The sequence below is a fragment of the Schistocerca serialis genome, chromosome 4, assembly GCF_023864345.2.
Source record: "Schistocerca serialis cubense isolate TAMUIC-IGC-003099 chromosome 4, iqSchSeri2.2, whole genome shotgun sequence".
In the NCBI taxonomy this organism is placed as follows: Eukaryota; Metazoa; Arthropoda; class Insecta; order Orthoptera; family Acrididae; genus Schistocerca; species Schistocerca serialis.
In genome coordinates, this window is record NC_064641.1 from 436,139,047 (window position 1) to 436,165,034 (window position 25,988).

The 25,988-nt window shown below is 44.0% G+C and overlaps 1 protein-coding gene across 1 annotated transcript in view; it reads right to left on the reverse strand.

The window, feature by feature from the left end:
• Positions 1–788: 788 nt before the first annotated feature.
• The window catches only part of LOC126475215 (pro-corazonin-like), a 47,274-nt gene continuing 22,074 nt past the window's right edge, over positions 789–25,988 (reverse strand). Inside the window, exons 2-3 of the mRNA XM_050102874.1 lie at positions 5,737–5,989; positions 789–1,071 (exon numbers count right to left, since the gene is read on the reverse strand). Of these exons, the coding sequence (XP_049958831.1) occupies positions 925–1,071; positions 5,737–5,989 (400 nt within the window). The 3' untranslated portion in view covers positions 789–924. The remainder of the gene's footprint in view (positions 1,072–5,736; positions 5,990–25,988) is intronic.

Sequence of the window (25,988 nt, forward strand, 5' to 3'; positions counted from 1 at the left end):
AGATCTGTCTCCAGTCAAGCAGATATGGGACATCGTCGGACGACAGCTAAGCGTCTTCCGTAACTAGCTTTATTGAGAGACCGAGTGCAACAGGCATGGAACTCCATCCCACAAACTGACAACCGGCACCTGTACAACACAATGCATACACAATTGCACGCTTGTATTCAACGTTCTGGCTTTTACACCGGTCATTAATGTACCAGCATTTCACATTTGCAATGGCTTATCTCGCGCTTACATTAACCTGTGATCTCGCAATGTTAATCACTTATATGTGTTACCTAGACAAATGTATTCCCGAAATTTCATTTCTCTATTTTAATTATTTTTTTTCTGTTGTGATATTTTTTGCGCCAGTGTACCTTCTTTTCTACGAAGTTCCAAAACATCAATTTGAAACTGATTACCGTATACCCTCTACAATTTTTACCCCGCACACTTTACTCCACTACCAAATTAAGTACTCCGCTGATACCTCAGCAAACTCTCTCTTCTTTTGGTCCTGATATAAGCCCCTTTTATCGTCAGTTCCACTCAGTATCTCTTCATTATTTACGCTGTCTACCTATCGAATGTTCAGCATTCTACAGTAACGTCACAGAAGTTCTCCTCTTGTCCGCACAAGCTGAGACTCAAACATCGATGCGCTGACTACGATCATACAGTCAAAGACTAATTAAAAGGAAATTTGATTACCGAATATACTCCAGTATACCGTTCTGGGAATTTCGCTATATTACGTAATTAATGAAACTTAAAAAATAGTTGTGTAAAGAAAGGGCCTTTATTTTCATTAAAAATCGATACATGAGAACACATACTGGACAGAAATAGAGATCAGCGTGTCAGTCGAGAAGTGAAGCGTGTAGCTGAACGGTGGTACTGCTGCTGTAGCGTGGAGGCGGGCGTACTTGCGCGGCATCACATGTCCTCGTCAGAGTCGACGGCGGCAGCCGCCCCTGGGGGTGGAAGTGCATGCCGGAGGCGGGCGCCGCCCCCGCGCTGGCGCGCCGCCATGTTGTCGCCCTCCTCGTCCACCTGCTGCCACAGCTCGGGCGGCACGTACAGCTGCAACACCACCAGTGTGTCAGTCGACAATACTCCTATTGTATACTGAACCGTGACCGGAGTGTGAGCCCACATAGTGCTCATCTGTGTATGGTAGGAAATTACACTTCACGATTTTCTCATGTGATCTTACATTTATACAAGGTGGATGAATAAAATTTGGGGTAAGGGGGGGGGGGGGTTGTTGTTGTATGTTCACCGCGGACCTAGAAACGACGGAGAGACTCCGTCCCCGCTGCAGCCCCAGTGGTCCACAGCCCCACGACAACTACCGTAGTCCACTTCACCCCTCTGCCGCCCCACACCGAACCCAGGGTTATTGTGCAGTTCGGCCCCCGGTGGCCCCCGCCCCCCCTCCGGGAACGTCTCACACCGGTCGAGTGTAACCCCTATGTTTGTGTGTTAAAATGGTTCAAATGGCTCTGAGCACTATGGGACTTAACATCTGAGGTCATCAGTCCCCTAGAACTTAGAACTACTTAAACCTAACTAACCTAAGGACATCACACACATCCATGCCCGAGGCAGGATTCGAACCTGCGACTGTAGCCGTCGCGCGGCTCCAGACTGTAGCGCCTAGAACCGCTCGGCCACACCGGCTGGCTTGCGTGTTAAAGTAATGGTGGTGTACGCATATGTGGAGTAATCGCCAACATAGTGTAGCTGTGGCGGAATAAGGGAAACCAGACCGCATTCGCTGAGGTAGATGGAAAACCGCCTAAAAACTATCCACAGACTGGCCGGCTCACCGGACCTGCGCTAGGCGGATTCGTGCCGGGGACCAGGCGCTCCTTCCCACTCCGGAAATCCGTGCATTAGACCACTCAGCTAACTGGGCGGGTCGGGGGGGGGGGGGGGGTAATGCAGGGTGCAAAATTGTAGTACAGGCAGTTGCCACCTCTAGCAACAGCAATGGCTGGCACTGAGTCGATCGGGCTGAGAGATACGAGTATCTCATTACTGGCTATGCGAACCTGAGGTTGTGAAATTCCCAATAGCACACCATGTAATTACGCTACATGCTGGGCTTTTACTATAATGATAAATGCAATCTGAAAGCGTTTGTGCTTCCCGTAGAGCTCTTGCATACACCCATCGTGATGCTGCACGCTCAACTGGAACTCGGCTGAAAAGACCGTGGTGCTGCTCCTGTGTCTGACATCATCATAGAGCTTCTTCGACCGCACCTGTTCCTGTAGACAGTGCAAAGGACTGTTTCAGCTTTGTTTGGAATACGCTTGTCCGTAGCTCAAGGATCAGCGTGCCAGGCTGCTACACAGAGGACCTGGCTTCGATTACTGGCACTAGCAGGGACTTTTCCTTGGTGACAGTACTTGAACTAGGTGCATTCAGCTTCGTGAGGCCAATTGAGAAGCTGCTTGACTGAGAAGTAGCGGATCCAGGGTCAAGAAATCCGACATCGACCGGGAGAGCAGTGTGCTGACCAAGTGACCCTCCATACCGCATCCAAATGATGCCGTGGGTCTGCTGGTGGTCTGCTGGTTCCGATTAGCCCACCAGAGAGGTTTCTATACTTGTATTTCTGAGTGGTGTCGCGGGATGATAAATCGCAGTCTCGATGCTGCTGTCGAACTCCGACACATGTTTCTCCTTCTCACACGAGGCATACTCATAACACGATCTCGTTATAAACAACAAATGGTCAAATGCGGTTTCTGAATGAGGAACCTGCGCGTTATCGTTCCTCATATGCAGACTGAATATGGCGTTACTCCTACTACCTTTGTGCCCTTGCACAAAAATGCTAATCTTTTGCACATCCAGGAATGTTGTACTTATCGTAGCACTCTGCCGTTTGTTGCATCCCCCTCGATACCCAACAGTGTAGTTTCCTTAGTGCACCAGTCCTTCCACCAAGAAAAAATCCCTGGCAGTATCGGTAATGGAGCCCCCGGATCCTCCGCGATGCAGTAGAATTTTTGAACATATACTATGTTTGAACATTATGAATAACCTCAAAAAAAAGATTTATTAATAGCCAACACGGATTCAGAAAATATCGTTCTACATCACACCTACATCATACTTCGCAAGCCACCTAATAGTGTGTGGCGGAGGGTACTTTCGGTATCACTATCTGATCCCTCCAACACTGTTCCATTCGCGAATAGTGTGTGGGAAGTATCATTGTCGGTAAGCCTCTGTATTGGCTCTAATTTCTCGAATTTTCTTCTCGTGATCAATACGCGAGATGTATGAGGTGGGAGGTAATACGTTGTCCGACTCCTCCTAAAAAGTGCTGTCCCAGAACTTCAGTAGTAAATCTCTCGATGATGCACAACGCCTCTCTTGTAACGTCTACCAGTGGAGTTTGTTTATCATCTCTGTAACGCTCTCTCGCCAGCTAAACGATCCCGTGACGAAACGCGCCGCTCTTCGTTGGATCTTCTCTATCAGTCCTACCTGATAGGGATCCCAGATAGATGAACAATACTCAAGAATCGGGCGAACATACGCCTTGTAAGCCACTTCTTTCGTGGATGAGTTATATTTCCTTAAGATTCTTCCGATGAATCTCAGTCCGGTGTCTACTTTTCCTGCTATCTGTTTTATGTGGTCAATCTACTTAACATCGCTCTGGATAGTTACGCCCAAATATATTACGGCAGACGCTGTATCCAGCTGTTTGTCATCAACAGTGTAACTGTACAGTAGTGGATTTCTTTTCCAATGTATGCTCAATATTTTGCATTTATTTATATTCAGGGTCAACTGCCAGAGTTTGCACCATTCATGATGCAGGTCGTTCTGCAAATTCTTACTGTCTTCTGGCGTTGCTACTTTGGTATAGACAACTGTATCATCTGCAAATAGCCTTAAAGAGCATCCGATGCTTTCTACTAGATTATTTATATACGAGGGTTATTCCAAAAGTAAGGTCCGATTCGCCGTAACTATTGAAATTTGGCGCCAATGACAAAACACGCATGCGCGCCGACTCCCGGCAAGCCTTGCGCGTCAAACGCCGCCATTCGCTTTGTTACTGTTGCTGAGTGTAGTTCACAGTGTCACTTTACAATGTTTAAGACAATTGATCAGCCCGCCGATTGTGAAGTAAGGGCAGTGATACGGTTTTTGTCTGCAAGAAACAATTCAGCGGCGGAAATCCATCGGCAGATTACTGAAGTGTACGGTCCTAACATAATGAGCGACAGTAAAGTGCGCAAGTGGGTGCGAGCTTTTAATGAAGGACGGGATAATGTGCACGATGAACCACGGTGTGGCCGACCATCAGTGATTTCAGACGATTTGGTCAATGCGGTTGACAAAAAAATTCGTGAAGATCGCCGATTCACTATTACAGACGTAGACATGCATTTTCCGAATGTGAGTAGAACAACTTTGTACAGAATTGTGTCTGAACATTTGAAGTTTCACAAATTGTGTGCCCGTTGGGTTCCCAGGCTGCTTACTGAGCCCCAACGAATGAAAAGAATGGCTTTTGCTCTTGATTTTTTGGAGCGATATCATAAGGAAGGTGACAGTCTTTTAGACAATGTTGTCACAGGGGATGAGACATGGGTTTCTCACATCACTCCAGAGTCTAAACGTCAGTCAATGCAATGGCGTCACACGTCATCGCCAGTCAAGGTCAAGGCAAAGCAGACAATCTCAACACGTAAGGTTATGGCGACTGTGTTCTGGGATAGACGTGGAGTATTGTTAGTCGACTTTATGGAGAGAGGAACAACGATTAATAAAGCCGCCTACTGCGCTACCCTGACTAAACTTCGACGTGCAATCCAGAATAAGCGACGTGGTCTTTTGTCGTCTGGAATCTTGTTGTTGCATGACAATGCCAGACCCCACACTGCAAATGAAACGCAAGCTCTGATCAAGAAATTTGGATGGGAACAGCTGGACCATCCTCCTTACAGTCCGGACCTGGCGCCAAGTGATTTCCACCTGTTACGTTACTTAAAGGAGTTTCTCGGCGGCAAGCGCTTCGACACAGATGATGAAGTGAAAGAAGCAGTTAAGGACTGGTTATCGTCACAGGCGGCCGATTTCTATAACATGGGCATTCAAAAGCTTGTTGAACGATGTGACAAATGTTTAAATAAGTATGGAAGTTATGTAGAAAAATAGATAAAGATGTAAGGAATGTAAATAAAACAATTGTTTTGAAAAAACATTTTAGTTTTGATTTTTTTTTTATAACCGGACCTTACTTTTGGAATAACCCTCTTATATATATTGTAAACAGCAACGGCCCTATCACACTTTCCTGTGGTACTCCGGATATTAAGTTTACATCTGTCGATTTAGTTCCGTTAAGAGCGACGTGTTGAGTTCTGTCTGCAGTCTATCTTGTGAAAAAGAGCTAGCTCATTATGCTCACTAAGTAATGTGTGCTATCCATAGGGGATAGCAAATAAAGCCCTTATTTTAAGATTCCAGAAGGCTTTTGACGCCATTCTTCAGAAGCGACATCTAATAAAATTACGTGTCTACGGGAGTATCGTCTCAGTTGTGCGGCTATATTTGTGAATTTCCTGTCAGAAGAGTATGAGTCCTTATCAATTGACAGAAAATAATCGAGTAGGACAGATGTAACATCTGACTCTCCCCAAGAAAGTGTAAGCAATACCGTGAACTTCAGTGTGTACGTATGAATGTGTGCGCTTGTGTGTGGCTAGCTACCTGAGGAACTGCGCCTCCCTGAAGCAGCAGGCGCAGGCATCGCACGCGACACGGCTGTGCGTCCATGTCGGAGGCGGCAGCTGGAGGCGGGAGGCGGCCGGGGGGCAGCAGGGCGCCGGGGGCGGAGCTGGAGCCGGCCCTCTTGCGGCCGTTGGTCCAGCCGTGCGAGTACTGGAAGGTCTGGCCGTGCACCAGCGCACCCAGGCACCAGCACGCCACCAGCAGCAGCACCACGCTCACCCACGGACGCATCCTGCAACGCCACCTTCACTTCAGCAGGACCGCTGGCGGACGCCGAGGCTATTAGAGAGGTCTTGCGTAGTTGGAGGGCAGGCGAGGCAAAGGTATTCGCTTTCGGTCGACTTGGAGGTAGTTACGGTAGGGACGAATTGAACGAGGGTACTTGAAGGAACTGGGAGAGGGTTTTTCAAAGTACTTGTGCCAACATTCGCTTGAAGGCGAACAACGGAGCACCAAAATTTAAAACTGGGTCCTTCTGTATATAGCGAACCCGAATTCCGTCGATAAAATTTCGGAGGATATTCAAGCATATTTTCTGAATACACTACCGAACAAAAAAAAACTTAAACCTCAGAAGAGTAGGAGGAAACTAAATGAAACTTCACATGTTGAGGGGTATGTGATGTTATTTCAGAGACTGCAAAAGCATTATCAGCCCAGTTACCAATATAACGTTGGGGAGTACGCCATGAAGCTGTTACATCCGCTTCTGAGGTAAGTTGGCCCACAACTATTGTAAATGGTCCTTGATATCCTGGGTACTGCCGCCGGGATGGAGTTGACGTCCGAGTTGGTCTCAAACATTTTATTTCGGGGGCAGGTCTGAGGTTCTTGCTGGCCACACCTGAAGGTCAGCCGACATTGTCCTATTGAAAAATGGCACCATGATACTGTTGAATGTGAGATACTATTGTGCTGTCAGAATTCCACCAATCCTGCCAGCCGTGAACTGAAGTCATACCCAACGGACCCCCACGCAATTACGTCAGGAGTAACACAGCTGTGCCTCTCCAAAACATTCAAAGATTCGGAGCTCTCCAGGTCGTCGCCATACTCGCAGACGATGTTCATCCATGGTAGTGCAGATCTGCGATTCGTCACTGAACGCGAAGCACCAGTCCAAACGTAGCCGTTTATGTTGTTGTTTTTAATGGTAGTCTACGAGTGGGAGAGTAAATCCCTAGAGGATGTCAAACTAATCACCTTTCAGCCGTCAAGTTTCCAACCTTATTTTTTTTGACAATCAGTTTCAGTGGTTTACTACGCCATCTTCAGGCCCCTGACCGACGTGTAGGAAGAGTCTACCTCGGTTGTGATCACAACGTTCCTAGGTCGTCTGTTGCTAGTCTTCGACCAATGATGCAGGATGACGTAGATTGTTGTAGTGTACTTGTTCGCGGTCGCCAGTCTGAGATGTAAAGAGTTTACGATCTGCTTCGGGCGCAATAACGATCCTTCCTTGTAGTGGTGAGACGTGATCGAGCAAAGCCTTACGACGAGTGTGCCTGCCTCACGTTCCCATGCAGTCCAACATCAGGGCACTGTCACATCCGAATGCCCCACAGATCGGTATATTGCACGATTCGACGAGTCAGCGAAATGGTTACTCAAAATGAGACGGTTTTCAAACTATGTCACTAGTGATACCACTGTCTCACACGACTACGCGGCATTTCTGTGTCCTTCATAGTGATCAATCAATATCTGACACTGTTCACGCCCCTAATGCAGGGTGGTCCATTGATCGTGACCGGGCCAAATATATCACGAAATAAGCGTCAAACGAAAAAACTACAAAGAACGAAACTTGTCTAGCTTGAGGGGGGAAACAGATGGCTCTACGGTTGGCCCGCTAGATGGCGCTGCCATAGATCAAACGGATATAAACTGCGTTTTTTTAAAATAGGAACCCCCATTTTTTATTACATATTCGTGCAGCACGTAAAGAAATATCAATGTTTTAGTTGGACCAGTTTTTAGCTTTGTGATACATGGCGCTGTAATAGTCACAAACATATGGCTCACAGTTTTAGACGAACAGTTGGTAACAGGTAGGTTTTTTAAATTAAAGTAGGTACGTTTGAACATTTTATTTCGGTTCTTCCTATGTGACACATGTACCTTTGTGAACTTATAATTTCTGAGAACGCACGTTGTTACAGCGTGATTACCTGTAAATACCACATTAATGGAATAAATGCTCAAAATGATGTCCGTCAACCTCAATGCATTTGGCAATACGTGTAACGACATTCCTCTCGACAGCGAGTAGTTCGGCTTCCGTAATGTTGGCACATGCATTGACAATGCGCTGACGCATGTTGTTAGGCGTTGTCGGTGGATCACTATAGCAAATATCCTTCAACTTTCCCCACAGAAATAAATCCGGGGACGTCAGATCCGGTGAACGTGCGGGCCATGGTATGGTGCTTCGACGACAGATCCACCAGTCATGAAATATGCTATTCAATACCGCTTCAACCGCACGCGAGCTATTTGCCGGACATCCACCGTGTTAGAAGTACATCGCCATTCTGTCATGCAGTGAAACATCTTGTAGTAACATCGATAGAACGTTACATAGGAAATCATCATACATTGCACCATTTAGATTGCCAACGATAAAATGGGGACCAATTATCCTTCCTCCCATAATGCCGCACCGTATATTAATTCGCCAACGTCGCTGATGTACCACTTGTCGCAGTCGTCGTGGATTTTCCGTTGCCCAGTTGTGCATATTATGCCGGTTTACGTTACCACTGTTAGTGAATGACGCTTCGTCGCTAAATAGAACGAGTGGAAAAAAATCTGTCATCGTCCCGTAATTTCTCTTGTGCCCAGTGGCAGAACTGTACACGACGTTCAAAGTCGTCTCCATGCAATTCCTGGTGCACTGAAATACGGTACGGGTGCAATAGATGTTGATGTAGCATTCTCAACACCGACGTTTTTGAGAGTCCTGATTCTCGCGCAGTTTGTCTGCTACTGATGTGCGGATTAGCCGCGACAGCAGCTAAAACACCTACTTGGTCATCATCATTTGTTGCAGGTCGTGGTTGACGTTTCACATGTGACTGAACACTTCCTGTTTCCTTGAATAACCTAACTATCCGGTGAACGGTCCCGACACTTGTATGATGTTGTCCAGGATACCGAGCAGCATGCATAGCACACGCCCGTTGGGCATTTTGATCACAATAGCCATACATCAACACGATATCGACCTTTTCCGCAATTGGTAAACGGTCCATTTTAACACGGGTAATGTGTCACAAAGCATATACCGTCTGTACTGGCGGAATGTTACGCGATACCACGTACTTATACGCTTGTGACTATTACAGTGCCATGTATCACGAAGCGAAAAAAGTGGTCCAACTAAAACATTCATATTTCTTTACGCACTACACAAATATGTAATAAAAAAAAATGGGGGTTCCTATTTAAAAAAGCGCAGTTGATATCCGTTTGACCTATGGCAGCGCCATCTAGCGGGCCAACCATAAAGCAATCTGGTTTCCCCCTTTAAGCCAGACGAGTTTCGTTCTTTGTAGATTTTTCGTTTGATGCTTATTTCGTGAGATATTTGGCCTGGTCACTATCGATGGACCACCCTGTATACCCCGTCACGCCTGGTAACAACGCTAAACACGAACAACGCAAATGCACTCTGGTGGCTGTTCTGTCACAGGGAATTACAGTTCTAATGATGTATGTACCTGCCGATGGTGTGTACGTGTACGAAGCTACGTTCGCATTCGGCCGTGTTATCTGAGTGCTTCACTTTTCTTCCCACGCATTGTACTTTTATATAAGGGACCCGTGATCTCCAGCGGCTCGTTACACGGAAACACGAAACTATGATTAATCGATTTGTTACCCCACTCACTTTTGTATCTGTGAAAACGCCTCTCTAATAATTAAAAAGCACGTAATACGCAATCATCACACCTTCACCATAAAAAGAAGAGTAATGCAACAAGCCTTAGATGGAGAAGTACTGTGATGTGGTTGCAGTCGCTGCAGAAACACCTCAACTCGGCGCATTTGTTCCCCTCTTCCATTGTGTTCAGCGAACCCATTCACGGGATACATATAGGCAAATTCTTTATCAATAAATCTACCCCTAATGATGTGTATCACCTACAGAAAAGCTCCAGAAAGAACCGAGTAGCACAGAATGCAAGATTGAGGGCGTAGGGTAAACTAGGTTTCACTGTTGTCAACAGAGAGTACCGTGAAATAAATGGAGAAAGTTTGTTTCCCCACAAGACACACAGCGCCCCTCCTCAACAGCTGTGCAGATGTTTACAGTACAAAGCAGGTACAAAGAAAAGGGGGGGGGGGGTGAGAAACCAAACTAAATGCAATTACTCTGGAACGAGCCAACGCTGAACATGGGTTCCTCACACCAAAATACTCAGAAAATATTCCTAGCCAATGCCCGAAATTTTGTAGCTGGCGTTCAGATTATCGCTGTACACAAGTCAAATTACTACTTTTCTCATCGCGCTAGGGAGCAAAATTTGTCTCTTTCTGCATCTGTCTGAGCAAAATTTTAATATGCTGAGCGCATACACTGCTTCCACAGCATGATTTCAAGACACGGGGGTCATCGTCAGGGTCCATACCGTCTCATGGCTTGCATATTGGTGGATCATCCGATTGGAAGAGGAAGTTGTGTGTCAGTAGAGAGTGTTTTTCATTCTTAACTTGTTGACTTCACTGTCTTCCACCGGTGTGCCATACGTCTCACAGACGGTCCAGTTACATTGCGACCACTGCCTATGTTCAACGTTAACGTGCAACGACTCATAGATGATAGGTGATAGCACTAACAATGAAGGGTATATAAAGTGTGTCGGGGAAGAAGGGACGCGGAAAACATTGCAGTCCTTGTTGTAATGCGGAAACGGAGAGATTTATCTGACGTCCAAAAGGGCATGATCATTGTGTGTGTGTGTGTGTGTGTGTGTGTGTGTGTGTGTGTGTGTGTGTGTGTGTGAGTGTGTGAATTGCTAAGGGACGAAACTGCTGAGTTCATCGGTCCCTAGACTTACACACAACTTAATCTAACTTAAACTAACTTACGCTAAGGACAACACACACATCCATGCCCAACGGAGGACTCGAGCCTCCGGCGGGAGGGGCCGTGCAATCTGTGACATGGAGCCTCTAAGCGCGGCCACTCCGCGCAGCTCATGATCATTGGCTTTTGGATCAAGGGCGGAAGCATTTCCGAAACAGCTGGGTGTGTAAACTGTTTGCGGGGCGTCGCGGTTACAGTACATCACATATGGAAAAATCGCGCTATCAAAAACTAGCACTGAGGCACTTGTGGTGCACCACTGGCCATAGGTGACAGGGCTAAAAGACGGCTGTGGAGATTTGTAAGGACAAATATATTTTCAACTGTTGAGCCACTGAACGCCCAGATGAACCAAGACGTCAGTAACAGCGACCCCTCGACATCCGTTCAGAGAAAGTTGCTGCACCTGGGCCTCCACAGCAGACGCCTGGTTGGTGCAACCTTGCTCATTGCTGTTCAACGGCGACGAAGGCTGGAATTTGCACCCCAATACAGCAACTGGACGTCCACTGAGTGCGGACAGCTGACCTTTCCAGCCGAATCACGTTTTATGTTCCATCAGACGGCCGGTGGCATGTAAGGCGTGAAACGTCTGAAAGCAAATATCCTGAAACCAGGAGAGAGCATTGTGGTCTGTCGAATGTTTTCGTGGCATTCGCTGGGTGATCTCATCATTCTGAAACTAACACAAGTATGCGTCTGTTCTTGGTGACCATGTTCCCCTCCCCCTCCTCCCTCCCCCCCACACACACACATACACATGAAGTCTCTTTTTCCTCAGCATGATGACATCTACCAGAAGTACACTGCAACGTGTCACAGCTCGCAGTGTAAGTGCGTGGTTCGAAGAGCATCAGGATGAGTTTATCGTCATATCCTGGCCACCAGACACCCTCCTGTTTAAACCCAATCGAGAACCTCAGGGAACACATGGATGGAGCTGTTTGCACAGTGGATCCTCGACACAGGAACCCAGCGCAGGTGGCCGCGCCATTGGACTTGGCACATCGGCACCCTCCAGAACCTCAGCAACACTCCTCCTGCACGTCTCGCAGCGGGGACCGCCGAGAGAGGCGGTTAATAACGCATTCGACAGGTGGTCACATTAATGTGATTAAACAGTCTATATTGACATAAGGGGAATCCGCAGCTTGGCTGGAGGCCTGGTCACCTTCCAGGCATACAACAACTGTGTGACACGCATTTTAAAATTTTATGAATTTTCACACCTCATACGTACGGTGTTGGGAGGGAGGAAGTCAGTCAGCACTGGGTAGATGGCTTGGTCCCTGTATTTTTGTCTTATTATTATTATTATTATTTCTTTACTTTCTCAGACGTTAAGTCTGGTTAAAAATGGAAAGTGACGCGGACCTTGATCAAGCATCACTTCCTTTTAACTGTACAGTATATGTTCTATTGCATTTAGGAACTTTCGGGTAATTGAACATGTATCAATAATTACGGATTTCTGTAGTTGTATATATAAGTTTGGATGTAGCTGTATTGCATTGATGTGCTGGTAAATATTGTGTGGTATGACTCCTGTAGTTGATAGTATAATTGGTATAATGTCAACTTTATCCTGATGCCACATGTCCTTGACTTCCTCAGCCAGCTGGACGTATTTTTCAATTTTTTCTCCTGTTTTCTTTTGTATATTTGTTGTATTGGGTATGGATATTTCGATTAGTTGTGTTAATTTCTTCTTTTTATTGGTGAGTATGATGTCAGGTTTGTTATGTGGTGTTGTTTTATCTGTTATAATGGTTCTGTTCCAGTATAATTTGTATTCATCTTTCTCCAGTACATTTTGTGGTGCATACTTGTATGTGGGGACGTGTTGTTTTATAAGTTTATGTTGTAAGGCAAGCTGTTGATGTATTATTTTTGCTACATTGTCATGTCTTCTGGGGTATTCTGTATTTGCTAGTATTGTACATCCGCTTGTCATGTGATATACTGTTTCTATTTGTTGTTTGCAAAGTCTGCATTTATCTGTTGTGGTATTGGGATCTTTAATAATATGCTTGCTGTAATATCTGGTGTTTATTGTTTTATCCTGTATTGCAATCATGAATCCTTCCGTCTCACTGTATATATTGCCTTTTCTTAGCAATGTGTTGGATGCGTCTTGATCGATGTGTGGCTGTGTTAGATGATACGGGTTCTTGCCATGTAGTGTTTTCTTTTTCCAATTTACTTTCTTCGTATATGTTGATGTTATGTGATCTAAAAGGTTGTAGAAGTGGTTATGAAATTGCAGTGGTGTAGCCGATGTATTTATTATTATTATTATTATTATTATTATTATTATTATTATTATTATTATTAATTACATTTTATTATTATTATTAACTGTTCAGCCACCTATATTTAACAGAAAGTATTAGCCCTTTTATTCAACTGATTTTCATTCCATTAAGTAACACCTCAAGTGGCGTCGCAGCTCATGGTCTAGTGAAGTCCACAGTCAGAGTGTTGGCTATCCTCCGTAACAAAAAAACTGAGTAAAGTATTCAAAGATCAACTTGAAAGGGGTGTCACGTGACGTCCGCCCAGATCAAACGCCGAGAACAATGAAGGGAAAAAAAGGTGGTTAGCGTCGCTGCCTCTAGATCGCGGAGTCGCTGGTTCGATTCCTGGCTGGGTCGGAGATTTTATCGCTCGGGTGCTTGTGTGGTCCTAATCATTTCATTTCATCTCATCTCATCGATGCGCAAGTCGCTGAATTGGCATCAAACTAGAAGCCTTACAGCAGGCGGCCGAACAACTCCCGGCCAGTAATGCCATACGATCAGTTCATTCGTCTCATCTCAATCCAGTGTCAGTACAGTCGTGTTCAACCATAAAGGCGTCAGTCCGATTGGAGGCATTAATTAACCATCCATACTGGAAACAATGAACTGAATGTTTTAAGTGTCATAGTTTAGTATGGCGTAGGGAGATTTTTCCAAACGGTTGCTGGATTTTAATACGTGACAGGATAACCTATAAATTGATTTTATCAGTGAAAACCATGTGTTCGTATAGACGCAGCCTAGCATTTTGGACAAAGCTGCTAATGCGTATTTCCGGAAATCGTCGCAGCAGTGTCGCTTGTGAGAACAGACATTATTCAAATCACGATATACGCCTATCGATCTGCAGTAAGAGCGCCAACAACCATCCTGTTGAGGGCCTTATCTACATCATAAGCAGCATTACAAATACAGTGAAGGGTATTCTTATGACCAGAAAATGTACGGCTGAACTTCTTGCACACTATAACTTTTATGTGGAAGCACTTCCGACAGTGACTTGCAGAAATGCGCCGACACAATGATCATGATCTTTTATCGTTATTATTATTATTGTGATTACTTACATCAATTCGTTGAGGAATGTACGCAACAAAAATATAGCTTTCATTCGATTACATCAAGAGTTCATAATTGAAAGAGGAGTTAGGCAAGGGGACTCCATTTCACCAAAACCATTTTCTACAGCCTAAAAAGATGTCTTTAATCATTAAACTGCGATGAAGAAGGAATCTGCGTAAACGAATATCATAGATGGAGGAAATGAACACAGTAACACAATAGACCTGTGGATTAATTAAATTAATACTATTACGTACAATCAGTACCGTGTTAGGAAAGTAAAGATTAATGACGAAATTATGGAATAGATAAAGTTATAGAAAGTATAGAAACACTTCGCGAATCTGTGTATTTAAATGAAAACAACAAGCGCATAGATATTAAATGAAGTGAACAGAAAGGTGAAGATGGCTTGGAGTTTACGTGGGAAACTGAATGCTGCGTTCCGAAGTAAATTCCCAATGTGCCCTCCAGGAAATGAAACACGGACGTTAAATGCTCAAACTATTAGAAATTGAAGTTTCCCAAAGACAAAAGGAAAGATGCCTGTTCGGCATAACAAGAAGGAACACAAAAGCAAAGAAATAGGTACATGAAAAGAAAGGGAGGACGTGATAGCGACTATTACGAGACTGAAACTAGCGTGGGTCGTGTATGTAGCCAGACAAAATGTTAGGTTCCTCATGATAAAAAAATCTAGAAGACGACATAGCTGAAAATGGATTTATGGCATGGCAAACAAGCAGGAAAAACTTGGATCCGAAAAGCTGAAGGTTGCAATGAATGGAGAAGTCTGGAACAGGCCTATATTCAACAGTGAGCCTATACCTAAGAGTGCGTAATAACTGGCTCGCTATACTGATTACTGTTATTATTATTTATGACCACACACATTTTTTACATGGCATAGATAACGAGGAAAGGAAGGGAGGAAGGAAAATTAGTGTTTTCCGTTGGCAACTAGGTCATAATAGACGAGGATCAAGCTCATATTGAGGAAGGATGAGGAAGGAAATAGGCCTAGCCCCTTCAAAGGCACCATTCCCACGTTCGCCTTAAGTGATTTAAGGAAGACACGGAAATCCTAAATAGGGACACCCGGGGGGTGATTTGAAGCGTCGTCCTCCTCATGAAACTTCCTGGTAAGTGTTCAATCACTGCCATCTGTTGTCGCCAACGGAAATAAAAGATACTAAAGCTCGCTTTTCTACTCGAATGTGATGCGGTTTGAAGTCTAAGAAAATTTTATACGAGACTGCCATGGTAAAAACTTTCGATTCAGTAATGCAAGAGTGACACAACGTCACAGATGAAGTTGTTGCTAACTACTTCGCTAACCTTATCTAAATCTTCGCTCATGTTAGCAGACATTAATTTTCGTTGCCTACTAATACGACAAACACAAAGTGCTTGTATTTTTGAATGGCATAGGTGATCCAGAGCTAGAATCAGAATTTGACAGAGGTTTAGAAAACTTATGACCAAACATGGCAGAAGGGAAAGATGGCATACCTCCAGAATTTCTAAAATCGTTGGGACAATGACAATTAAAGGATTATTCAAGTTAATGTGTACAGTTTATGAGACGGGACACATGCCACTGGGAATTCAGAAGAACATAATTCAGACGATTCAGATTAATAGCTCATCCATCCAAGTTTCCTACCAGAATAACTAATAAGAAATAAAAATACTGAAAGTCTGTTAAAAACGATTAGTTTAGCTCTAGGGGTAATAACGTCATGTTACGCTTGATAATGGAAGCAAGACTGATGAAATATAATGACACCTGCGTAGTATCTGCAGTTCTAGAAAAAGCATTTGACAATATAAAAAGAGTGTAACGTAAGGTAAAAATTTTATAAATGTGATACGCGTCATATTATAAAACAACTGTCACAATAAAATATGACGCGTTACCATATCCAGAAAACATTCATGTTAATTGATCCTGGTGGAGGAAGTCTTTGAACGTACGGGGACCAAGATGTTTGAAATCCTTAGGCGAACTTGCGAACACCAGTGAGAAATACTGGTAATGTACGACACATAGAAGAATCAAAAGGAAAAATAGGAATAGTAGAGCAAAGGACAAGAACTTAGATTAGAATAGGTGTAAGACAAGGTCTTTGTCTTCTACTGTTCATTCTGTGTACTGAAGAGCATTGAAGGAAGTGAAAGAAAGATTCAGTAGTTAGATTAAATTGAGTGTGAAAGAATATCGATGGCAAGATCCACTGTTCAAATTGCTGTTCTCTGTGAAAGCGAGCGAAACCTGTTGAACACGTTGAACATAGTAGTGGGTACAGAATAACGATTGAGAGCAAACCAAAGATAGATGGAAGTATTAAGGAGCAGCAGAAATGCGATTAGCATAAACTTAACGTCGAAATTAGGGACCATGTAGTGGACGAAGTGAAGGAACTCTGCTACCACGGAAGCAAAATAAGATATGACAGATAAAGGAAATCAGTAGAAGAGGTAAAGAGGACAGTCCTTGCAAAAGGAAGTATCTACCACCGAATGTCGACCTTAAAGATATTTCTGATAATTTGTGCCTGCGTATAAGTGAATCAGGGACTAAGGGAACGTCTGAAAAGAAGAGAATCGAAGAGCTTTACAACGGTAAGATAAGAAATGAAGAATAATTCCAAAGAATCGCCGAGGAAAAGTAATTACAGAAGAAGGTGTAGGATGATAGGAGATGTGTTAAGGCATAGGGATAATAGCTTCCATGGTACTAAAGGAATTGATAGAGGGCTCAAACAGTAGGTGAAGATAGAGATTAATATATCCAACAAATAATTGTGGACGTTGGGTGTAAGTGCTACTCCGAGATGAAGAGGTGTACACGGGAGAATATTCATGGCGGGCGCGTCAAGTAAGTCACAAGATTTAAAAAAAAGCAACTCAGAACCGGGAAAGAACGCAGCTGTTATTTCTAACTTGAGGAAATAATCATTCTGGGCGGTATACTGTCCACTGATGGATTATCTGAAATAGAGTAAGTGAACTTAAAAGTTTCCGCTTGCTCCTCCATTAGCCGCCGCCTTCATTGTAGGCAACTTGTTTTACATTGCAGCTATGCGGGCACCTTACATTCAGGGAATTACATATAGCTTGAGTGCGCTTGGTGGCAAGCACAACTCACTACCAGCAGCTCACCGTTTTTCGTGCCGACTTGTATCATAAAAACTAAACATAACGATCACTGTTCACACACACACATATAAAAGATGTGTTATTGGCCACAATCCTGAATTTAGCTATTACTCCTATCATTATAAAGCTCCTTCCGGCTTTTGCTGCAGTCGTGATCCTCCGTAGCGGTTTTTTGTATAATAACCATATAAATCTATTCGTGAAGGACGTTTTTGTATAATAACCATATAAATATATTCGTGAAGGACGCAAAACATATTTGTAGGTGAATTCTAAGGATCCACGCCACTTGAAAAACAATCGTTCGACCAATTCTTGAGGGCAGCATGTTGGTCTGGAATTGCTCTCATTACTGATTATGCTATTGAAATTGGTTTAAGATAGCTTCAATTTAGATGAGACACCATGTTGAATTAACGGAAGAGGGCAGGGAACGTCCAAAGGAAAGCTTTGTCAATGCAAGAGTGCAATAACTGCTCAACAAACTGCGAACGAGAGGCACTATGCTCCGCTAAAAGCCCTACCTGCGAAATTCTGAAAAACTGTTATTCCACGACGGTTAGAGAAAGATATATCTCGCGTAATGACGACGAAGAATAACTCCGGTATATAATATGGTACTGAAAATGTAGGCTTACCGCACACCATATCCCTGTAGAATTGGAATGGGATAAAATTATTCTGATACCCTCTCTGCGACGTTCATGACGTATTATGCTGTTTCAGAGTATGCTTCATTGAGATGTAATATCTTGGGCAGGAGTCACGCATTTGCACCGTGATGAGACACGTGCTCTTACTTTATAAGTTAATAACGCTTTCCCTTGGTGGGTGAAAATAATATGAGGCCATAGCAACAGACACATCACATTACCTTGCAAGAAAGGATTGCTTTTCCAGACTTGCAACGGTCTGACGAAGAAGGAGCAGAGGCTCCTGCTAAGTTCACGAAAGACAGAGACTACATTAACTTTGGCGCTCGTGGGGTGCGAACTTACAATGCTGACGAAAAAATGAAATACCTAGAAGACATGGTCTTATGTCAATGTTACTTCATACAGGTACACACAAACAGTGGATTTGTAAATGATTTACAGTTCTCTGTGACAGGTAGAACGGCCACCAGAGTGTATTACCGTCGCTCGTGTTTAGTGTTCTGACCAGACCTAGTAGTGTGTATAAGGGGCGTGAACAACGACCATATGTCGAGTGATCGCTGTGAAGGACGCGGAGATGCTGCGTACTCCCGTGAGACAGCGTAATCAGCACCTAACAGAGTTCGAAAGGGAATTCATTGTAGGTCTCAAATAGTCCGGCTGGTCGAGTCCAAAGTCGGATTGCATAGGAACGTGAGGAGCAGGCATACTCGTCGTCACAATCAGCTTCTGTTGGAGCGGTGCCGTGGCCGGGAAGCATGGCCTGCTGAGGGCTGACATCGCATTGTGTCGAACGATGAATCGCCTTCCTGCGCTAACCCAGATGGCGGCTACCTGGGGAGAGTTTGCGTTCTTCCAGTGTTTTGCAAAAGCACAGTGGTGTTGCTCCAGTCGTCATGGTGTGGGAAGACGCGTGTCTCTATGACCTGTCTGCGTGATGTTGAGATGATCGCGTTGCCAGCATGATCCCCAGATCTAAAGTCTGAAAGAACTTTAGTGGAGCCAACTGGGACATCAGCTCCGTCTCCGTGCCAGTGCCGAAGATATCAAGGGCCAGTTACAGTGTCAGCTTGCCTCCGGAGAGGATGCAATGGCTTTATGAGACCCTTTCCAACCGAATCAGTGTACGCACCTAGGCCAGAGGTGGTGTGACGTCATACTGAACAGTGGAATCGTACAACCAAGATTCTCGAAAATTTGACTAGTTATTGCGATCACTGAAACAACGTCACAAACCATATCAAACTGTAATGTTTCACTTTGTTTCTTCCTTCCCTGCTGGGCGTTTTTTGCTTTTTGTTCTTTGGTCAGGCAGTGTACTAGGTGTGATCGCGCACCTGTGAACATTGAAGATTATTGTTCAGAGGAATATTCGTATCTTGAGTAAGGCTACTGTATCATTTTCGGGGAACTTGTCAGTTAGCCATCTGAAATGAGTCAGAATGGAATGGTTTTATTCCCAGAGTAGCTGTAGGGGCTGTCGTTCTACTCAACAAAATACATTGGAAGTTTAAATCGTTAGTTAAAAGATCATTTACGACTGCAATCTAGCGTACTTCTTTGAAGCAACCAGTGTAGCGTCAAAGATGAGCGATCAATGATCTGCTGACCACGGGTTGTATAATATGACAAGGGGCATTGTATGAAGAATCGAGGTGTCTGCAAATTACTATCCTGCACTGCGTATGCCGACTTGCCGACAGACCACGTGAACTGTAAAACTGTTGCAAGCAGCCACATTCTCATGTACCTGGCAGTAGTGTCATACGGAATCATTTTACAGAAAGCGTCGCATCTGCACCTTCCAAAATACACCGTCCAGTAGCAAGCAGAGTCCTTTACCAGATGTGGTTTTCGCAATTTCTCATACAGCTTATTTGGTTTCCTGTCTACTAAGTCTTCAAACAGTAGTAGCATTTCTATTAATCGAAGGGATTTTATGACGTGACTACACTACGTCGTTCCAAATCATGCAGAGCATACTACACATACAGACAACTAATACAGCCACAAAATGGTAGGTGCACAACTCTCCGGCTTTCCCACTACGTTGTATCATCTGGAGTGAACACAGCATTCTCTTTAAGCCTTGCGCCCTTCAACCACAATGGGTCGCATTCGTTATGGCGATGGTCCAGATCTCAGTCGTCCACTTAAGGCAAACCCCAGGTTGATTTCTTGAAAAGGATCCGACCAATTTTCTTCCCAAACCTTCCTCTATCTTTGTTTGTGCTCCGCCTACGACGGACAAAATTTATAGATACGCTATCTGAGAAAACTCTCCTTACATCCTTGTGTAAGGCGAGGGCAGGAAGTATTGTGTTTTCAATAGAGAAGCTGTAACGGCAACTTGGGTCGGTCAGCAGAGCTCAGTGACTTCGAACGTGGACTAGTCACTGGATGCCACCTGAGTAACAAATCCATCGTGAATGTTTCAAACCTTCTAAAGCTGCCATGACAGCTTTGTTTGTTACATACTGTCCTTATACATCCGATCACCAAGATCTTCATGGCAATTTGATTACGGATTTTTCCCGAATAAATTCACTGGTTTATGAAATGGTGGCTTCTTATTTAGTGATGAAAACAGCGATTGCGCAGTAATTTGCAATATTGTCGCACTCTTCTTGCGCCACAATTACAAGTTAATTTTATGTTGTGAGTTTAAATATTGTAGTAATGTATCAAATCGTCTAGTGCTTTTGTCATTATATCATCTCGATTAATAGTCTGACTGAGGCGAAAATGATCATTAGTGAAGGTGTCAGACTGGTATTCCGGAGGAGTAGGATTCAGATCTCCCTCTGGCCAGCTGTGGGTTCCCTGCACAGTTTTGGTATGGCTTCTAAAGCAGCCCCTCAGCTCGTTTTCTTTCCTGTCGTTGTCCAGGTGAGACAGTGGCCCTGTCTCTGGTGTTCTGAATGTCAACGAGACGCTAACCTTCGTTCTTTGGTTCGCTGAACTCTTTTGACACGAAGCGATGTCTGGCCCGTTTGCTTCTGAGAAGAGGTACGCCACCTCGCAGTGGAGCGAGGCAGCTACTGCGTCTCCCTATTACTGGCGCCAGTGAAGCGGAACTGTGAACGGAGAATCACGCGTCGCTGTCAGCGAACGCACCGGCGACCCCAAGGATACTGCGAAACGGAGCGGCCCGGGGGTGAGCTTGACGTTTGTGGAAGCGCTGGTCACATGCATGAACGGACGCGAGCACACGCCCTTACTGGCCACATAGAAGGAGAAAGGAAGAAGGTAAGGCGAAACCAGGCACCTACCAGCCGACTGTCAACACTGCGAACGGTTCGTAACTAAAGCACGAAAGACAATGAAGACGAAGAATTCTAACGCCGGCGAGAACCCATTGACATCAAAAACATTATGACGCTTGTAGCACAGTATTTGCAGCACAGTACTGAAGATGAGGTGCAATTAAACCACCAACCATTAAAATTTTACGAGGGATTGTCAAATGAAATCTCAAATTTTTTTTTTTTTTTTTGTTGAACAAAAGTGGACCATAAGTGTATCATCCTTCGACACCTTCGTCGTAATCTCCCTGTCCTTCAAGACACTTCCTCCAGCGCGAAGAAGCGCACGGATTCCCCCGAAAACAAAAAAAAAACAAAAAAAATCTTTTGGGCGTCTGCAGACCTACTCGTTCACAGCCTGCTTCACCTCTTCATTGGAACGAAATTTCTTTCCTCCCATCGCCCTTTTAAGTGTTCAAATTGTAAGTAGGCTGTTTAGGTTTTTATATTGGTAACGCCACGTAGCGCTCTGAAAATCACTGGCTGTGCTGTGTGCAGTCTGTGGGTGGTTTGCATTGTTATTGGCCATTGTAGTGTTGAGCAGCTGGACGTTAATAGCGCGTAGCGTTGCGCAGTTGGAGGTGAGCCGCCAGCAGAGGTGGATGTGGGGGGAGAAATGGCGGAGTTTTGAAATTTGTAAGACTGGATGTCATGAACTGCTATATATATTATGACTTTTGAACACTATTAAGGTAAATACATTGTTTGTTCTCTATCAAAATCTTTCATTTGCTAACTATGCCTATCAGTAGTTAGCGCCTTCAGTAGTTTGAATCTTTTATTAAGCTGGCAGTAGTGGCGCTCGCTGTATGGCAGTAGCTTGAGTAACGAAGATTTTTGTGAGGTAAGTGATTTGTGAAAGGTATAGTTTAATGTTACTCAGGGCCATTCTTTTGTAGGGAATATTGAAAGTCAGATTCCGTTACGCTACAAATATTGTGTGTCAGTTTAAGCACAGTCTTGTACAATTTTTCTAAGGGGACGTTTCTAAACATGTGGTAATCACTCGGTGCGATGTCTGGCGAGTATGGTGAATGTGGCAATCATCTACATCTACATTTACATTTACATTTATACTCCGCAAGCCACCCAATGGTGTGTGGCGGAGGGCACTTTACGTGCCACTGTCATTACCTCCCTTTCCTGTTCCAGTCGCGTATGGTTCGCGGGAAAAGCGACTGCCGGAAAGCCTTCGTGCGCGCTCGAATCTCTCTTATTTTACATTCGTGATCTCCTCGGGAGGTATAAGTAGGGGGAAGGTCATCGATGGGCAGTAGGAGGCCAAGAATTGTCGTGTTGCAAAATGACACCTGGAGTCAGAAGTCCACGTCACTTTGATCTTATTGCAGCTAAACTGACTTTTTTAATACGAGAGTGGTTGATAAGTCTTGTAACATTCCATAAAAGAATGGAGCATTTTTGTTGCTCCTTCATGGTTGGTAAGCTTCATTATTCCAAGGATCGTATAAAGAATTTCAACCATTTACAGCACACAGTTCATTGTTGATAGTCGCCTAAATTGATCAATGTGTCGACTGCGATCGAAAATGGTGAAAACTGAGTTTCTGTCTGTTACTAAACATTTTCATTTGAATTCTTTGACTACCATAAAAATTAGAACAGAAGTGGAAGAAGTTCACATGGACTCTGCACCATCATTGAAGATGAGTTTCTGTCTGTTACTAAACATTTTCATTTGAATTCTTTGACTACCATAAAAATTAGAACAGAAGTGGAAGAAGTTCACATGGTCTCTGCACCATCATTGAAGACCTTTTACATTGGTATGAATGAATTTAAACGCGGCTAGACAAGCACCAAAGACGAAGAGAGCTCTGGCCGTCGAATGAGGTCATCACAAAGAAAACCAGTGACGAAATCCATGATACGGTATTGCAAGACAGCCAAGTAAACTAGTATGAGACTGCTGAGACTATAGGCACCCCAACTGAGCGAGTGCATTATATCCTGCACGGAGAATCGGCTATGAAGAAGCTGTGTGCGTGGTGGATGGCGCGATTTCTCACAGTTAACGAAATGCGCATCCGGCAAAACATTTCAACACAGTGTCTGGCGATGTTTGATCGCAATCCACAAGGCTTTTTGCGCCGATTTATGACCATTGATGAAACCTGGAGCTATCATTACACACCAGAGTCAAGGCGTCAGTCAAAACAATGGCCAAAGGCTGGTGAAAGTCCACCGAAGAAGCCAGACACCACTTTGTCAGCTGGTAAAGTGACTTGTTTAATTTTTTTAATTGCCACGGAATAATCCTCATATATTACTTGGATGAAAGCAGAACTATAACTGGCCCCTATTATGCTTCATTACTGGATCATCTAAAACTTGCGTTGGTGAAAAAAGCGCAAGGTTTGCACGCAAAAAAGTACTCTTTCACCAGGATAATGCACCATCCCACACATCAACGATGACAATGGCGAAAGTGCATGAACTGGGCTATGAATTGGTTCTTCATCCATCCTGTTCACAAAACATAGCCTCAAGTGACTTCTTCCTGTCCACCAACTTGAAACTTTGCGTAGCTGGGAAAAAATTTTCATCGAATGAGGAAGTGATAGTTGCAGTCAACGAGTATTTTGCAGAGTTTGACAAAACCTATTTTCTCCGATGGGATGAAAATGCTGGAGGATCACTGGACCAAGAGTATTTCCCTCAAAGAAGAATGTGTTGAGAAGCAATGGAAGTTGTTTACGAAACAAATAATTGTACTCCACTCATTCACCTGCTGCAGTGGTACACATGCATCCCATACTGGACCTACATTCGACGATGTATTTCCATTGGTTTCGTACCTCAATTGCTCAGAAAACGTGTGACAGACGCTGTTCTTCCTTGCAGATGGCTGCATCCAGAACTTCTTGGCCCTTGGTGATCAAAAATGGCGCCTTTCCTTGTTTGCTCTCTTTGTTTCGGGCTGGTGGTGGTGCACCCAGTTTTCGTCTTCTGTAAAGACTTCCGCGAAGAAGCTTCTGCTTAAAATCGTCGCTAAAGCCCACAGACGTCAATACGGCGCTCTTTCAGTTCTGAAGGGAACTGACGTGGCACACGTCTTGCAGACACTTCGCAGAACTTAAGCACTTCATGAATCATGTGAAGTGCTGAGTCATGATTAAGTGTTCGGATCAGCGGCTGTTTCATCCACCGCTAGACTGCGATGCTAGACTGGACCTCCATTCGCCGATAGACTTCAATAGATTTCGTACCCTCATTGCTCAGAAAACGTGTGACAGACGCTGTTCTTCCATGGTACACATCGTTAGAGGAGCAGCCATTTTGAACTGCTATAGTGTCCGCGTTACGCTTGTATGTCACTACGTTTACATGGGGGCTCCCAAAACCGGATTTCGTAAACCGATTTCCCAATACCGCTCTGGGTGGTCATGTAATCACTTCAAAATCGATTCTGGAAATCCGCTTCTGATTGCCGGTTTTCCAAATCCGCATCGATTTTCGCTATCATGTAAACGAAACCGGTTTTGAAATGTGCTTGGGCTGTCTGGTTTCGTCTTGTTTTTAAAAATTTTCGGCTAATGTGGAAGGAGTGGCTTTTAGTACAGTAAAGGACAAGTAGAAATATTAGATTGAAGCTGTTTACATCTCGTCTAACTGAACAGAAATAGCGATTGTGCTGACTAAATAATAAATTGTATAGAGTGTTTTCCAGGCGCCGTATTTAACTGGGCTAGAAAATCCGCTTCAGACCTTAACATGTAAACATGACAGCGAAAAACGGTTTCCGAAATTCTTTTCTCGTCTTTCGGAAGATGTGTTGTATGTAAACGTAGTGTATAGGGCATTCCTTACGTCGTTGGTAACAGTACTGCCAACTTAGGCCGAACAATGGTGCGAAATTACATTTTTAATTACATTTTTAAGGTTTTCATTTCATTCCTCACGTAGAACCAGGAAAGATACCAAATAACGAAATTTTGCTTCTTGTGCGAATAAACTACAATAGCGATCAAATGTTTAGATGGTTTAGAGAAACACGCGGGTACCAGATTAAGCGCCCTTCTGACAGCAACACTGGCTCTAATGACCTTGGGTGTTGAGTCGAACTGAACTCGGTTGACATGCTGGGTACATCATCCCAAGCTATTTCAGCTCTATGTCAGAGTACATCAATTAAGGTGGCTGGCGAATGGTGTGCGCCAACTTCTCGGCAACTCATGACCAGATGTTTTCAGTGGGTGAGGGATCTATAGAGACCATGATGGCCAAGGCAAAATTCGTATATCCTCCATATTTAGGTAAGTCAGGACAGCATGGGCCATATAACATGGTTTCGTATTATCTTACTGAAATACAGGGCACAGACACCAGTCTTAACGTGTCATAAATGTAACGGCTGTTGTCTAAATTACAGCCAAGTGAGGAAAATATCCAGTGAGACTAAAACTGTTTTAGATATTTCCGTTTTATTTGTGCTGTGATATAAGTTTTGATTTTACTCTCATATTGAAAATAAAATACACGATTCCAAGCTGCCTGTGGTACCATTAGCAAAACAAAGAGATCATCATGACATTCTATACACTGATGCCGATTCCTGTGCTATCCTATTACAGAACAAATAAATAAAATAAAATAAAATTCAAACGGCAGAGATGAGGTTCGTAAGGAGGACGAA